Source organism: Dendroctonus ponderosae, unplaced genomic scaffold (genome assembly GCF_020466585.1).
Source record: "Dendroctonus ponderosae isolate FM_Combo_2020 unplaced genomic scaffold, Dpon_F_20191213v2 Dpon_F_20191213_2, whole genome shotgun sequence".
Classification (NCBI taxonomy): Eukaryota; Metazoa; Arthropoda; class Insecta; order Coleoptera; family Curculionidae; genus Dendroctonus; species Dendroctonus ponderosae.
In genome coordinates this window covers 4,323,105-4,340,151 of record NW_026018165.1, presented here as the reverse complement: position 1 = coordinate 4,340,151, position 17,047 = coordinate 4,323,105, and the positions used below count along the sequence as shown (strand labels likewise).

The 17,047-nt window shown below is 31.4% G+C and overlaps 2 protein-coding genes and 1 long non-coding RNA gene across 9 annotated transcripts in view; 2 read left to right on the top strand and 1 right to left on the bottom strand.

The window, feature by feature from the left end:
* Positions 1-70: 70 nt before the first annotated feature.
* Positions 71-16,159, bottom strand: LOC109538331 (septin-2). Of its 5 annotated transcripts, none has more exons than XM_019905528.2 (8): positions 15,752-16,159; positions 2,947-3,199; positions 2,671-2,859; positions 2,305-2,455; positions 2,076-2,241; positions 1,853-2,006; positions 1,316-1,409; positions 71-311 (listed from the first exon to the last, which is right to left on the bottom strand). In XM_019905528.2, the coding sequence occupies exons 1-8, from the start codon at positions 15,756-15,758 to the stop codon at positions 219-221; spliced, it is 1,107 nt and encodes a 368-aa protein (XP_019761087.1). In that variant the 5' UTR covers positions 15,759-16,159; the 3' UTR covers positions 71-218. The 5 variants fall into 5 exon arrangements, with proteins under 5 accessions (XP_019761087.1, XP_019761085.1, XP_019761084.1 ...); XM_019905526.2 differs by lacking the exon at positions 15,752-16,159 and adding an exon at positions 10,516-10,872 and having other exon boundaries at positions 1,316-1,394; XM_019905525.2 differs by lacking the exon at positions 15,752-16,159 and adding an exon at positions 10,516-10,871.
* LOC125503400 lies at positions 8,194-9,782 on the top strand. The gene is made up of 2 exons (XR_007280824.1): positions 8,194-8,989; positions 9,201-9,782. It is a non-coding gene; the product is annotated as an uncharacterized LOC125503400 (long non-coding RNA).
* LOC109538330 (carboxypeptidase D) overlaps positions 12,041-17,047 on the top strand; it is a 31,820-nt gene continuing 26,813 nt past the window's right edge. For all 3 annotated transcript variants that reach the window (XM_048663679.1, XM_048663675.1, XM_048663678.1), the window contains exon 1: positions 12,041-12,059. The gene's annotated coding sequence lies outside the window, so the exon portion shown is untranslated. The remainder of the gene's footprint in view (positions 12,060-17,047) is intronic.

Here is a 17,047-nt window from a genome sequence, read left to right as displayed (position 1 = left end):
ATTGGTCTATTTACTATTAATTAGAATGTGAAATAGGATGAAAATTTGATCACACAATAAAACACTTAACTATGATCTAATAAATATTTTTAATAACATGGTAAGTTACATATTAATAAATAGCATATAAACATAAAAAAGATGTCAACTATCAGATTCTTTGGTTCTAAACAGATTCACTAAAAATGGGAATGATTTGAAAAAAACACACTTAGATTCTAAACATCGATAATACTTTCATGCTTCCGGTCTTGAGCAGTCCCTTTTAGTTTCTCCTGCATCTGATTGAGAATCTCTTGCATGCGTCGAATCTAGAAAAAAGTTTGTAATAAAATAATTTGCTGTCGCATCAAAAATAGTAATTTTCAAATTTTTTGGATTATTTTTTATTTTAACTACTAATTCGTTTACTGTCGGTTGCTATTCAAGCGGTGACTTTCTTTTAGAAGTTCCTATCGTTAACGCTTCATTAACATTAACTAGAAAGATTTGTTTTTCATTTAACATTATTTAAAGGCATTAACTTGAGCAAACTTTTCGTAACATATTATAGAAGTGAGAAAAGCTTTAAAATTTCGAATACAAACAACAATTAAATAGATATTCACTCTCCATAAGTCGATTTATTACAATCTCAATTTTATTCCGCACAATTCTAATGGAAAAATGGTGTATATTGTGAAGAAAACAATGTCTACAGTGTATGTTTTTAATTAATTTTGATGCTGTGATCACTTGATCATAGGAATAAATTAAATTAAATAAAAACAACTCAATTTTAATGGCAAAAATTACAATTAACGAGATTTTCAATTCAGGGTTTTGGTCAATAATATACTATGGAAACAAATCAAGAATTTGCTAGTAACAGAAAAAAAAAAGTATTTAACTTCTTATACCTATGATCTAAAACTTTCGAACACAAGGCAACAACATTTTTAAATGGATAAATGCACGATTTAAATGAAAATGAACAACTCTCTATATCGAAAATCATTCCCATCTTGCCTCTTTTACATGATCAACTCACTTTGATACCATTAAATTTAAATTAAGAACAATTTAATAATTCTTTTGGCCCATGCAAAAATATTTTTTTTCTTGGACTCTATTTTTTGTTTTATTGTTTATTTATGAAATGAAAAAATGCATAGAAAATAATTAATTGAGAAAACACGTTTTATTGCTACATGACTGTTCATATGTAGAGTATTTTTGATTTATTGAACTTGTAATTAAGTGTTGTTAAAGCAATGCACTGGAACAATCGCTAAAATCCGCTAGTCAATCATGATTCATTAATTGCTAAACTTACTTCTTCGTCTTTCTCAAAAAGAAGACGATCCGTGTCTGAAATATCAGACTCGTAAGGGGCAGAATCCCGCTTCAGTTTTCTAGAAAATGAAAACCTATGTTAACATAAAAAAACTGTTCTTAACTAGATAGATTTAAAAAATATAAAAAACATCCATATATAATAACAAAAAAAAATGATGTAGAAAGAAAGACACCCAGTCCCTACAACATTAAAAACTTGAAATATGTATGTTAAAAAACATTAAAACTTTATTGCAATTACGCACACAACATGCAAAATTTGCAAATGTAAATAGGAAACTTTTTAAGCCTGATCGGTGAGATGAAGAAAGATAAACTTGAAATAAAAAATGTGGAAGGCTTTAATGAATATTTTCGCAAATACAAGTGAAAATTTATTTCAATGGAATGAGTAATATTCACGTATATTGTCAGTGTATATAGACTTAATAACTAATTTTTCCTTCAATTTATATTTTACTTCCATAACATAATTTACCACTCTTACCAATAGTAATGTTAGTTCGTATCTTACCCCCTTTCTCGAGCATGCTGAGATATCTGAGAGATACACTGAGCCCTAAAGTTCTCATAGTGAACATCCTCAGTAACGTCCTTCAGATCTTGCATATGAGTCGAAATAATCATGGTGCGAAGCTTGATAAAATCGCTGTGTTTCGGATTTTCGACTAACAAAACAAAAGTGGTTATTAATTAGGTTTTTCCACGGCAATACAAGGACAAACAAATAGTTTTACCATCAACCACGCCCCATGGGTACTGTCGTCCTCTGATCTTCCTCCCTGCTACTTCCAAGATAGTATTGCTGCCAACTACCGCAAATGGGACACTGGCTTTCAGTTCTCTATCTTGCTGCTTAAACTCTTCATCTTCATCACTATCACATTCCGGAAACTCATATATCTAAGAAAACAATTTTTAAATCAGAAGCATATAGAATAAGCTCATTCGCATTTAGTTCTATACTTGTATATCATGTTCCTTAATATCGTTAAGAATATTCTTCTTGAGCTTATCTACTTCAGAGGCAGTGAGTGTATCTGCTTTGGCAATGACCAAGACTATGTTGACTTTGCGATGCAATCGTTTCAACATTTCCAAGTCCATCTGCCGCAAACTGGAATGATAACTTAATTTGATTATGGTGTAACGTCACAGCGGATTCGTATGCTTAGGCAACAATTTAGTACCATTATTAGTATTTCCTCAATTATTTATAAGTGAAAAGTGCTCAGTACTGAGTAATAATTAGATTGACTGACCTCTTTCTTCTGTAAGGTAATACCTTCGAAATTAATGTGAATACAAAAAAGATAATAAATAATAAAATACCTGTGACCCCATGGAGGGACAAAATATAAACAGCAATGCACTCTATTATCTTGTATATTTCGGCGGTTTAATCCGCTTTCGTCGGTAAAATATTGTCGAAACTGTTCTTCGATGTAGTTAGTGCAGACCTTCCAACTATCCTCACAATTCACTGCGTCTCCAAAGCCTGGGGTATCGATTATTGTAAGCCTAAATGAAAAAAAATGTAAAAAAGGCAAAGGCTATGAAAATATTCTACATATTAATTTTTAATTCTTTAACTATTTAAGTCGTTACCTTACTCTAACTCCTCGCTCTTCGATTTCCATTGTTTTCTTTTCCACTGTAGTAGTTTTATGAATTCTTTCACTGACATCGGGGATTTTCCGATTCTTATACAAATCCTCCAAGAATAAACTGTTAATTAAGGTTGATTTTCCCAATCCCGATTCACCAACCACCATCAAGGTAAATTCGAAACCTCTTTTCACTGATTTTCGATGCACTTGATCGGGCAAAGTGGCAAAACCGATATAGTCCCTACCGGATTCTGGAACAAAAGGGAAATAATTAGCTAAAGTATATAATTTCAATTAATGCACATATCCTAATTTACGGTTTTTGAATAAAGTGGTCCTTGACAAAAGTTGTATGGGAATCATTGATAACGCACTGATTAGTTAGACAATTTGATCTTAATTTTATGGTCACTTTGGAAACATTTTCTTTCCATGCATTTTTTAACTAAATAGTTAATATACATACTATAATAGTCATATTAAACGAAATAATTTCTTATTTGATTATATGCTTTGAATGATGAGAAAAAAATTGACCCAGGCATGTACCTACAGTAGGCCTGGGTAACTCAGTAAATTTTTAGGAGCTGGCGCAGTGCTACGCAAATGGCTTTTTTAGTTGTTTTAAGATTTATTTTAAATGCCATTGATTAATTTTTTTTCTTTCAAAATTGCAGAATTTTCCAGTTTTAGCCAAGTTACTCTTTCTTCTAAATGCTCACTTTTTCAAAGTTCCACTTAAAAATGCTGACAAACTTTCTTTGTCGCTTTCGCAATTTCGAACAAAATTCAAATAATTTTCTATCAAAAAACGCACACAATAAGCGAAAGTTTATAACAGATTATCTGGACATCTCGTCACCTCCATTCCTCTGAACTTTTTCACTCACTTTTCTACTCCATTCTACTCAAAAACGTTCTATTTTATAGAGTTTCACTTAAAAATACTGACGATCTGGAGGTCTTTTACTCGAAAGATTACAAGATTAATTTATAGCTTTGGTAAAATTGTACAAAATCTTTTTTCAGCATCGAATAAATTCGAGACAAAAACGAAAATAAATTCCTCCCGTTTTTTTCCCCGAAAACAATTAACGTTTTTTCCAAAACCGATCACAAAACTAAAAGTTTGTAATCGAAAACGCAAAAAAAACATTTTCTGATGATTTCCTTTTATTCTGAAAATAATGGGGTGAGCCAAAAATGACAAAATTAATTTTGCTGGAAAATTTGCCTCATTCATCGGTTTGCATGGACTAGGAAGCATTTTTTCAGCTTCGAATTTGACACAAAAAACAAATAATTTTCTTCAGTTTTTTACCGAAAGGAATTGATATTATCATGAAAAAACCACCAGAGCAAAAGTTTCCAAAAAATTATTTGGAAAATTCGCTAACGATTTTTAAACTTCCTTTACATTTTCATGTCATTCTGGTTTTCACAAAGTTTCTATTAAGCCAATTCTTTTTACACAAAAATCGCATTATTTTTTCGTTAAAATACTGACACTCTTCAGGTACTTTCTGTGAAAAATTACAAGATAAATTTTATTGGAACACTCGCCTCCTTAACCGCTTTGCAAAAATGTTTGAAAAACTTTTTGCAGCTTCGAATTATGGACAAAACCCTAATAATTATTTATCGGTCTTTTTCCAAAAATTTTTCCCCGAACTTAAAAAGCGAAAGTTTATAATCATTTATTTGGAAAACTCTTGGAAACTGGAGTTTCTTCACTTTTAGATCAATACTTCTAAACAACACTGTCTTTAAACAGAAAAACCGCGTTTTTCCTAACGTTTTACTGTAAAATACTGGCAAACTGAACCTTTTATGCAAAAACAATTTAAGAGATCGATTTTACAAGAAAACTCGTCGACTTTCTTTGGACTCAGTTCTGCTGCTGGCAAAATCTAGATTTAGTTGTTTGAACAAAGTAGTAAACTCAGAAAAAATGTTAATGACCTTTTTTTTTAGATTTGCAAATTCCAGTCTCGGGTCTCGTAAAGCTATAATAAATTATTTATAACTCCGTAACTGATGAATTATAACTCGTTAACTCAGAGAGCGGCAACAACTCAATAACGCAACTCAACACAGTGTTACCCAGGCCTAAAGTACAGCAAAGAACATTTTTGGTAGATAACTTTTTCCAAGTCAAAAATATTCCAAATTCGTTGCGAATTAAAAAAGCTTCATAGCAATAAGGGTGTCTGATTTAAATAAATCATAAACATTGCATAATAGCGAGAAATAAAATGCCAGAAATAACACTCATTGAATTTTTATAGCGAGGCAGGTTTATTTTCGCATTATTCGATTGAAAATGAGTTAAAACAATCTGTTTATAGTACAAATTTGTTATTTACTTTTAACAGTTTAGACCAGTCAAAAAATATTGCTTCAACAATTTGTCATAATACTTAATGCGAAGGAAATTTTAAGCTAGTAGAAGAAACGAACGAAGAAAAAAATATAGACGCGTTTTGGCGCAGCTGAACCGTTCAAATAATGATTGATAAAGTAAAAGTAAAAATAATTGAGATAATATGATGGAATAGCGTTGAAAATAACCTAGTAGATTTATAAATGAGAATACAAAGAAAACCTTAGCTTGATAACATTCAAACTCTAAAAAAGGTCTCTTATTACCTTCCATCCTCCAGAAAATATTTTTACAATTTATTGTACTATAAGCTTTCAAGAAAATCTTACACTGTTGTTATTAGAAGAAAGACCAAAAATACGAAAAATATTCCTAGACACGTATTGTGATGCAACTGAACCGTTAAAATAATAATTGATTAAGTAAAAATAATTGTCATGGTACGATGGAACAGCGATAAAAATCAACTTATGGATTCGCACTCTGGGGTTTGAATGTTTGCATTTTTAGCTGCCAATATTTTCAAAACTATGCCATTAAAAAAATTATCGCCAGATGATTGCCGTTTTCCGCGATAAGCAAATCTGAAATGTTTAAATTTTAAATGGAACTGAGGTATTTCAAAAAGTTTAATTAATATCATAGATTTTGTGATATTTAAGGTCGGTATTTCGTATTTATAACACAAGTATTTCGTATCTAGTACTTATTATAAATACCTAGGTACAGTAGATACATGGAATATAAAATTATTGTTTTTAAGGTTTGAAAATGCTTTTAGAATCGAGAAATTTAAAGTAAATATACAAATCATGTAGCACCATTTTTCTAAAAACTCTACTACGATTTTTTCTGGCATTTGTGTTATCATGATAGGTATTTACGGTATTTGGAACTTACTTTTTGCTAGCAATCGAAGAAAGGCCATCAGGTAGGTACACAATTCACGATAACTATACTCTTTCGCTGCCTAAATAATTAATGAGCAAGTCTTCCACTACAGCACATATTTATTGAAATTTTGTCATCTTTTCTGATTGCCCTTGAAAGCGTTATATTAAATTAACATAAGTCGCGTCTTTCTTAGATATTACCGGGACGGTTTAACTGGAAACGACCGAAACTATTAAAAATAAATTACTTGTAAAAATTCACCTTCTAGAAACTTGCAGCTAGGTATTAAATTCTTGCCTAAATAAAGCAAAACTGCTGCATTTTTATTATATTGAAGTTGTCACATTTTAGTCAAATTGTTTAAATAATTTAGCTTTATTAACTCCATTACTTAATTCTAAGGTCATCCTATATCAATGAATAACGAACTTTTCGACTGGTTTTCCGTCGTTTGTTATTGAAGACGAAAGGCCCATAAACACGTTTCACTACAGAGGTGTTTATGGATCTTGCCGATATCCGTTAAAAGATCGTTACGATGCTGATAAAAATTTAGTAGCTAAATATAAAGCACACATCATTAAGTAATACAATGCACTTGGTATAATCTGCACAATTTCAACGTGTAATCAAAATATATATACCTAGAGAGTAAGATTGAGTTTTGCCAGTAGCTGCATAAAACAACTTTTAAGCAGAATCATTAAAAATACATCAGAAAATAGCAATATGTCTGGTTGATAGATTAGCCTACACAACTACTTCAGATTTGTGGGTATACTTGAAAACATACATATGCTATAAAATGCCACTTAACTTACTTTCCTCGCATAAACTATAAATACCTATGGAGTGTCAGGAAATGCTTTCCGTTATAAGCTTCCTATTAAATATTTTGTAAAAATAAAATCGAGGCCAACATATTTTCCTAAACATTCGAGTTGACGGTCGGGAATAGGTCTACCTATTGAAGTTTATTTTGTAAACTAATACCTACAGGAAGTTCTGCTTGTCTTCCAGAATTGTTTATTTTTCTTACTTTTTATGTTGTTCTACTTACCGGAAAACATTGACCAGAGCATTTTTACCAAATACGGAAACTACAATGTGTGCTTTATGCACTGTTAATAGTAAATTCGACTAAAATTCAGCGATTTTTTGTTCAGAAAATAGGTACTCGGACTCGTGCATGTATTTCAATTTTTGAGTGTTAATTTTTTCATAAAAAATCGACGCTCAAGTTCAAAATTTCAAATTGACACCCATTTACGCTGCATTTTTGTATGACAAGTTTCGAGTATTTTTTATGTTGTTTGATTTTTAAAACAATTCACCCTGTAGGTATTAAGTCTTAAAGGGTCCATTCGTTGCCTAAATAAAACATTGCCATTAATAACTTTTTTATTCTTAGTTATCTAGATAATATATTCATAATTTCTATTTCTATATAAATTAAATAATATTAAAGAGAATCAGTTTATTACAAACTGATTCTCTACTTAACCGAATTCAGTTTCAATTTTCAATTCATTAATAAAACTTACGGTTGTTTCAAAGTTAAGTTATAAAGCATATCTTTGAAATTACTGTAAATTAAGTTGATAATCAAAAACAAAATTTGTGTCAACTTTCGATAAGAATTTATAGTGATTTAGGTGAAATTTTCTATGAACCCAAACCAACCCGAACTTAGGCCCGGTTCCACCATGATTAAATTCTTGGTTAATTAATCACAATAATTTCTTAATCACCACTTTAATCATGATTAAATTGCCATGCGTTTCACAACAAACATTTTAACTCCGGTTGACTCATCATCAGTCTCATCATGATAATCATCAGTCTCATCGGGTAAGATCGTATTTCCTTTGAATCAACGGTTCTGATTGGTTGAAACAGCTGACAGATCAACTGAAATAATTTTCCCCCAAAATAGTATTCACATGTCGCTTGAACATTGATAGAGAATATACTTTTCTATTACGAAATACTTCTGCGTTGTCTCCCCGAAGGATTGTACTTTAATGTGAGTACAATCCAACACTGAAATATAACTTTAAAACGAGCTATTGCATAAAAATGTACTTGTGCTGCACTTATTTCCCTTTTTGTAGATGGGAATTTAATGTAATTTCGAGCTAATGTGGCTATTGCAGCAGTTGCACTAAGCTAGTGCAGATGTGCACTAGCTTAGTTTACTCAAAAAAAGTCTCCAGCGGCAGTAAGATGTGATCTAGTTGCACATAACCTCAACGCAAGTAAAAGTTGTCTCATGGGTTGAATAGCGTTGTGTCTAAAAAATCCATTTAATGAACATGTGGCAATTTCACTATTATTAATTTATCATAACTTTCTGTAGTATGTTGCAGGTCTATTTCTATTTCCAGCAGCAACGTTTGAACAGTGTTTTCCAATAAGCGAAATTGCATAAAAAAGCTCAAGGTGTCCATGATTTCAAAATAATTGACTCGCGGTTTAAATATTCGGGGTCTTCTAACAACCGGAATGTAATTCTCCTAATCAGGCGATGATGAAACATCGTCATACACAAAATCCAACATGTGTTTACTTTGAAAAAATGTTTGAGGTTATAATACCACATACACACCAGCCATTTTGGGCGGTTAACCACTGATTAAGTGTCCATAATCGTGGTTAAAGTTATGGTGGAACGCAAAATGTTCATTAAATAGTTTTAATCAATGATTAACATTTTAATCGGAGATGGTGGAACCGGGCCTTAGACGGCTTTCGCGTTGCCACAGTAGGTATATAAATAAAATAGTTAAATTGCTCAATATTGTTTTGGAATTTATTTATTAAAGCGTATCAATTAGTATAAAGCAACAATTTGTGTACCTCCTCATATTATTTTATATGAGAAACAAATTATCTTTGCAACGCATTTATCAGAAATATTCCTGATAACATACCGAATTCAAAGCTGTCTCAGAATGTCAGACATATTTTTGTAGACAATACCATTATCCTTAGAGATGCCTTTGATATAATCAGAGGAAAAAGTCCAAGTGGATTAAATCAGAAGATTTGGCCGGCTATTTGTTTGAATCACCCAAATAATAGCCGAAATCAATGGATTGGCCGACTGAATGAATTACATATCTCGTTTTTATTTCAAGAAATATTTTTTAATGTTATATATAATATGTTTTTAAACACCTTCCTGCTGGCACAATTTAACAAGTTTTGCCACGCGTTTCAACACGTTTCCCGAACAGTTAAGCTGTTTTTGTTATATTCGTCTCATACCGATTTGAAAGAGATTTTAAATTATGTACGAAATTTTATGCAAATGTAAATGTAGCTTAAAACGTAAAGAATTCTCAATTGACTTTGGTTTACGAAAGTACAACACATTTTTATCGTTAAAACTCAGTTTAAAGCTACATAAATCATACGTGTGTAAATGTAGCAAACCGCAAATTTTATAATAATACAATTTAAATGTTGCCTATTTGTTTTTCTGAAAGTTGATTAAACGAGTTAGTTAGAGTTTTTTGTAGAAAACCTAACTGAATAAAGGGATTTTAATTTTATTTACTTTTATATTATTTTTGTCTTCGTTTCTCCAATCGAAATAAAATTGATATACCCAGTAAACGATAGATTATACGAAGAACAGCGATGCAAAATTGGTACAAAGATGGAAAAATGGTGAATCTAACTGAAAGTGAATACGGAATATCAAATATGTATGACTCCAAGATGAAAACAAACAACAATTGTTTTGATACTTCAAATGATGTATGACAGACAGTATTTAAATAAATCTCTATATAAAGGAAGGACAAAAGTGTATGGGTTAATTCAATACAGAAAATCCGTCGGAAGAAAACAAACTAAAAAAAATGTATTTTGAAAGCAAAAACTACTCGGTTTAAGTACAAACACTTACACAACAAACACACTAAGATTATTAACAAATTAGAAAACACGTCGCTATTATTTCAAAGAGTTAATAAATTAATAGAAACCCGAATATAAAACATACGAAAATAAGGGTAAATTATTTACATCGCGATCTGATACCAGGACTGCCACTTTGCCGATTATGGCAAGACTATGGTCACTTTATAGAAAATCTCAATATAGAACATTTGTCCTAAAGATTTTTCAACAAAATGCCGTTTTTCACCACTTTTCACCCTCGTAAATTAATCAATTATTCAACCTTGAATGAATAACTTTTTTGATTTGACATCACATTTTCCTCAATCTTTTCCCATAACTGCTTTAAAGAGCGATAAAACCCATAATCAATGTGCCTACCTATTGAACCTTCGGTAGTAGTAGAAATTTCTCCTAATGTAAACAGAGTAGACAGGCGGCTTTCCAAATCGCTACGAATACTCCTCTTACTACTAGAGATTTTTTTTCCAAAAAGATATTCTTCCATCACTTTACGAAACACCTATTTACAGTCACAAGTACTTCTGCCCTCTCACTTTAGATTTCTCTAGATAAAAAATTACAGAACTTAAGAAACATTAAAATTGTCGCACACCCAAGGCCGCGGGCCCAAAATCTTCAATAATACTGATAAATATAACTGAGCCTCCCACGAAAATTTTTACCAAGATAAGAATTCAGCAGCCAAAGATTATCCAAGGATCAAACAAAGTGATTCGTGTTGCTACCGTCCTCAATATTGTTATCAACAAATTTACAGCTGCGCAATCACATGCGATCTTAACAAGAATGAAATGGCCTCTGCAATTTGAACCGACCTATTATTAGGTTTATTACAATAATAAAATAGAGTACATGTAATTATTATGTCGACTATGTGGTAGGAGTTAATAATGTGTTTTCATGCCTCTATCTATAAGGCTTATTGCAAATAGTACGCAGGTTTACGTGTTACAGTATGTATTATATGAATAAATAGATGGGCGAATGTTGAGAGTATATCGATGTTAGTGTAAATAATCCATTTTAGTTGGTTCTAGGTATATACAGATGAATTACAAGACAACAATAATTTACATTAATCGGTAGGAAAAAACTGCCTGTTGCAGTTGCCTGTCTTGAGAAAATTGCATTATTTTAAAAGCCAACAGTTATTCCGAAAAGATTCGCTTTTTACAGAATTACACGAGCATTCGTCGAGGTATCAGAGATACACGTATATGAATTCCATAAGAAGTCACTATTATTATTTTCACTTTTCCTATTCCCAGAAGGTTTCTGAAATATCGGGGCTTCAGTACATAGTTACTAACTAAAGGCAAAGGACTAAAGGCGACTAACGATAAAAAGATACTCGAATTTCTTCAGTCATATTGTTATGACTGAAACAAATTTTCAATTATCTATCCAACGATGCCAAAACGAATTCTGTGGCTCAAATGGGGCTTGAGAAAATTCTAAAAAAGCAGCGCCATGTTTCTGAGTCGATTTTGCAACTCAAACAAAAAACACGCAAATCTAAAACTTCTTGCAATCAAGACTTTTTTGAGAAAACTGCCAACTATTTCTTATCGATGGTTCACTTTCTAAAAAGGCCATTTAGTTCTCTCTGGTATGATGTAAAGATTTTGCTAATTTTGCTTTTGAGAAATGAGCAAAAACGAGACGAAAAACATGAAATTTTGGCATAATCTTGCATCTAAGTGTATGATATTCAAATTCCGCTTTCTGGGTCAACACTACTCGAATTTCCTCACTCATGTTGTTATGACATGTGCTGGGTTTATGTCCACTAACAATAGATTTTTTTATTTCATATACAACAAAAGACTGAATGTTCTACTACATGACCCCCCCCCCTGACTTGAAAGTTGGACCGCCTAACTCACGCTGCTCACTAAAAGGTGAGTTATATTTCTGCATCCAAAGAACTTCGCAATTTAAAACTTGTTACCGACTTGTGAAAGAGTTCTTGAACTCGTTGAAACAAATCCTAATTTTTTGCACTTATTGGACAAAGTAAGACGTCCCTTTCCCGGGGACAAACCCCGAATGCGACCACGCTTTAACTCTACTACTGGAGGACATTCCTCTTCAAATCAAAAGGAAGATGTTCTTTTAACATGATTTTGATATATATATTGACGGTTGGCCACCGCGATATCCAGACCTCAACTTATTAGACTTTTTAGGTCAGAACATGCCAAAACACTTACTTATTAATTGGTAAAAGACGTTTCGTTTTTGATTGAGAAAATGTGATCAGTATGTGTACTCAGTGATTCAGTGTATCAGTAATTCTTGAAACTCATGTTTATGAATACATATTTATAATCTTACCAGCATTTACTTTGACTTTCATTAATTAATTTGAAACTATATATTCAAATGGAAATTTGAAACAAAGTAAAGCAAAGTATTAATAATCCAAGAATTTCATCACAGTCATTATTATATAATTAACCAGGAATCTCTTGAGCCAAAAATCACACAGTACATGAATAAGACAATGCACTAGAAGCAAAAAACCTTGTTCTACTTGGTTGATTATGCGATTACTGAAGAACTGAAGACCGTAGAAAAGTACAATGAAACGAACGACCTGACCCCAAATGAGAAAAATTATAGGAATAAGAATTTAAAACGTACCATTTCCTCTAGTAGAAAGATTTTCGAGGCGATAAAAGAGTTCTATATACCGCATTGGAATATTAAGTTACTACGTGCGGTTATGTTGGTTAGTCTGTCGTCAAAATAATTGAATGGAGAAACAGAAACGTGAAACCACTAGTATGGAATATCATATTGATTTTTTAAATAGATTTAAGTAAATGTAGGTTAATTAAAAGTAGACTTTGAGGGAAGTCTTACGCCTGGTCGCAGGCTTTAAATGGAATTTTAAACTTTTTATGCTAACTTTCCCTTGCTATAAGTTAGTTAGGTATACAAAATACATTTTATTTTATATGGCAGCATAAATTTCAATAATACCTATCGATATTTAAAATTTTCATTTTTGTTCGACTTTAATTTTGACTCGACCTTTAGCTTCAAATCAACTCGTTACAGTCAAATTTAATTTAATTTTCAAAATTTTTCCATAATAGCAAAATACTACTACTAAGTAATAAAAATAATATAAATAAGAATAATGTATGATAATATTCCAATATTTCAAACAAGTTCTAGGAAGGACTTGTTGGAGCAAAATGCCGAGATTTTTTGAATTGCATTATCGCTTTTTTACTGATTTCTTCAAGGTTTGGTCTTTGGTCATGTGTATTTAGAAGATTCTAAAATATGTTTGATTATACTATGTTTTGAATATATAAAAATGTTCACTGTATAAGTACTGTCTTTTGGCTTGGAGAATTTACAGGGTGTTTGGTAAGCCGATACATTTTTGCTAGAGGATATAGTGCGAGTAATTTTGGATATATTTCTTTAACAAATCAAATTTTAAAAGAGCTTAGTTTGCGATCGACAGTGTTGAAAGTGATGTTAAAAAACTCAGGTTTACTAAGGCCCGGTTCCACCATCTCTGATTAAAATGTCAATCATTGATTAAAACTATTTAATCAACACTTTGCGTTCCAGCATAATTTTATCCACTATTCTGGACACTTAATCAGTGGTTAACTTATCCGCCTAAAATGGCTGGTTATTGACGATAATCACGATTAGTGTAGTTATTATAATACATTCACATACAATAGAATATTTCTCTATCAATGTTCAAGCGACATGTGATTACTATTTCGGGACAAAATTATTTCAGCTGATCTGTCCCTTGTTTGAACCAATCAGAACCGTTGATTCAAAAGAAATACGATCTTACCCGATGAGACTGTAACGATGAGAGAGTAACCGGGCCTAATATTAGTATTACTCATACTAGTTAATATTACAGCTTGGAATAATTTAATGAAATTTTACAGACTTCGAAAGCTGACATGTTTTGTAATAAAAACATGATGTTCAGTTGTACTAGATTTTCAGTTTAAATTTAAAAAATAGGGCAATATTGGTTTTTCTTAAAATATATTTTTTTAAATTTCCTGTTCAGTTTGCAAGAGAAAAATTATTGACTTTGTACGGCGCAGTGTAGAAATTATAAATCGATTTCTTTAATTTGATTGTATTTCTATAGTAGAGTTAGTAGTTTTTGTATGTTATTATAAAATACTTTTAGTATTCAGGGTGTGCCGTAAGCTCATGATCAAAAGGGTACTGCGATATTCTTTGGACCAAAAGACGATCTGACCTAACTTTTATTAACAAAAAATGTCTGGCTCATCCGCTATTGATGGTCAAAGTTCTTCAAAAAAGTTATCTTTTTTTAAATATCGGGAGAATGGTACGATGTATTTTAGTGAAACTCGCTGTGAATTTGTTCTTCAACAATTATTATCATTCAATAATGTCTAACATTGTTAAGGGCAATGAACCAGAAATTTTGTTTTTCGAAAAAACTATGTATGCTACAAGATTTTACAAAGAGCACAAAATTGTGAATAAATGATTAGTGCATCAACCTAAAAAAAAATGAGTTGATTTCATCCTCCAACTAAAAAGTTCTGGTAGTTTTTGTACCACGACACTCAAGAATTCACGGCTGAACTCGATTGTTTTATCAAAATATGAGTCTTACATAAGAACAAATTCAAAGCGATACAATATATTTCAAAAAAGATGAATTTTTTGAAGAACTTTGACCATCAATAGCAGAGGAGCCAGATATTTTTTGTTAATAAAAGAGGTCAGATCGTCTTCTTTTGGTCCAAAGAGGCAGTACCCTTTTGATCATGAGCTTACGGGACACCTTGTATAATACTACTATTACTTTACCTGTTATTTGAAATAATTTTCATTAAGCATAAACATAGAACAATTGCTTCGACCAACCACCAACCTGTATAATTTGTGTCGAGTTAATCGTTCTAAAAAAATGCTGTTTCTATTTTTACAATTTTCATGTTATACTTAATCTTAAGCAAATATTTCGATCGATACGCTTTTAATTTACAGATTCTCTTATCTGGATATATTAGCTTTCTACTTTACATTGCCAAAATTGTAGTAATTAGTAAAATTAATCATAAAAGAGTTGTTCTATATGGCTGTACCAACAAAAAATTATTGCATGTTAGTGTTTAAGCTATGCAGCACTTTTTAAGAAGAATAAATACCTACATATTTTTTGAATTAATAATATAATTTTTATATGGCTACCACTAAAGCAGACATACTGTATACAGAGTGTTTAAAAAATAATTAAATATAAAGATTACCCCAGGTAGGTAGCACTTTTTATTGATTTCTTTCTATAAAACTCATAATAAAATATATTTGTAACGGCTACAACTTAAGTAGACATAAGATATACAAGGTGTTTCAAAAATGATTGCATTATATTTAAGACTATGCAGAACTTTTTATAAGGAAATAATTAATTTTTCTGCTTAATAAAAATTGCTTCTTAACATTTTTGTTATAAAATAGGATGGAATCACTGTGAAAAACAAGAGTCCAGTAAAGGCGCTTCCCATTGCAATTACTAATGTAAATATTTCTAATCAATATGCTGATTACTCACCAGACATTGTCGTTGCTCAGGCTACTACAGTCGACAATTGCTCTATTTAAAATCAGCTTTCTGTCATCCCCCGTGTGCAGGTTTACATTTAGAATTAAAACCCCCCAGTTTGTACCCAAAATCCACCACTAAACCCATTTACACACATTGAAATTTCATGTCTTTTCCTTTAGTGAATCGAATTGATCGCACTGTAATCGTCTAGTTTTTCGCTACAAAATTCATTGGGTATCTATCTACCAAGTATGGTTTTGTACCGAATAGTCGTCCACAATCACTGACAGAAAACGCGGAAGGGAATGGCATGGAAATGGAACAAAAGACCATCTGAACTCGAACATGGGTTGCGCGAATAGTACGATCAATACGCTGCCGTTGCGAGATTGTTTTGTTAGCATGGGCGCGTGAAATTTTGAATTTTTGGGGGAAGGCATGCGCCACTCTTGGACGTATTTAGTATATTTTTACAGGGTGTAAAAAGGAGTTAAAAACCTAAATTCGATTCATATATGTGTAAAAGAAAACTACCAGTTGAAGAGACGATTTAAATGTTGTTAGCTTTTTTTCAAGATTCGATTGTGCTATAAACAAATTAGTTGCATCATTTCGTTTAAAAGTATTTACACGTTTTCTTTCAGCTTTAAAAGAGTTGGGTGTTATAAATATAAATATTTTTATAAAATTATGGTGGAAGCCAACAGAGATCAAATAAGATCTTAATTAGATCAAGTGGATTTACCTAAGTGATAATACATATACATATATGTACGTTGGTATCTACTTAATAATAACTACCCAAAAAATGTTTCTAAACCAATAATAAAGCGAAGAACAAGATTTGCAACTCAACTAAATACAACAATAATGAGGAACACAGAAACAATTTTTAAAAAGTATTATTTTATGAATTGTCCGACGCCTACCGAGCGCACATTTTAAAAATATTTTTGTGATGTACAGGGTGTCCCAAAAGCTCTAAAGGTATCAAAGTTGCGGTTTTTTAAATGGAGTGTCCTGTATATTATTGCAATTTTAGATTCGCTGAACAAAATAAGTGTCTGTTTTAATTAGGTTTATAATACCTAAATCTTAAAGTTTTTTTAAATAATACGACATTAATCAAAATCTAACCTAATTTTCACGTATCAAATACTTTAGAAGCATTTGATACGTGTATGTAAGCGTAATTTATAGTGGAGTGTAACAAGATATACTATTTTATATCCCAATGATAATAAACTTATCATGTTATACAGGGTGTCCACAAATTTAAACTAATCAAATAAGAACTTTAAG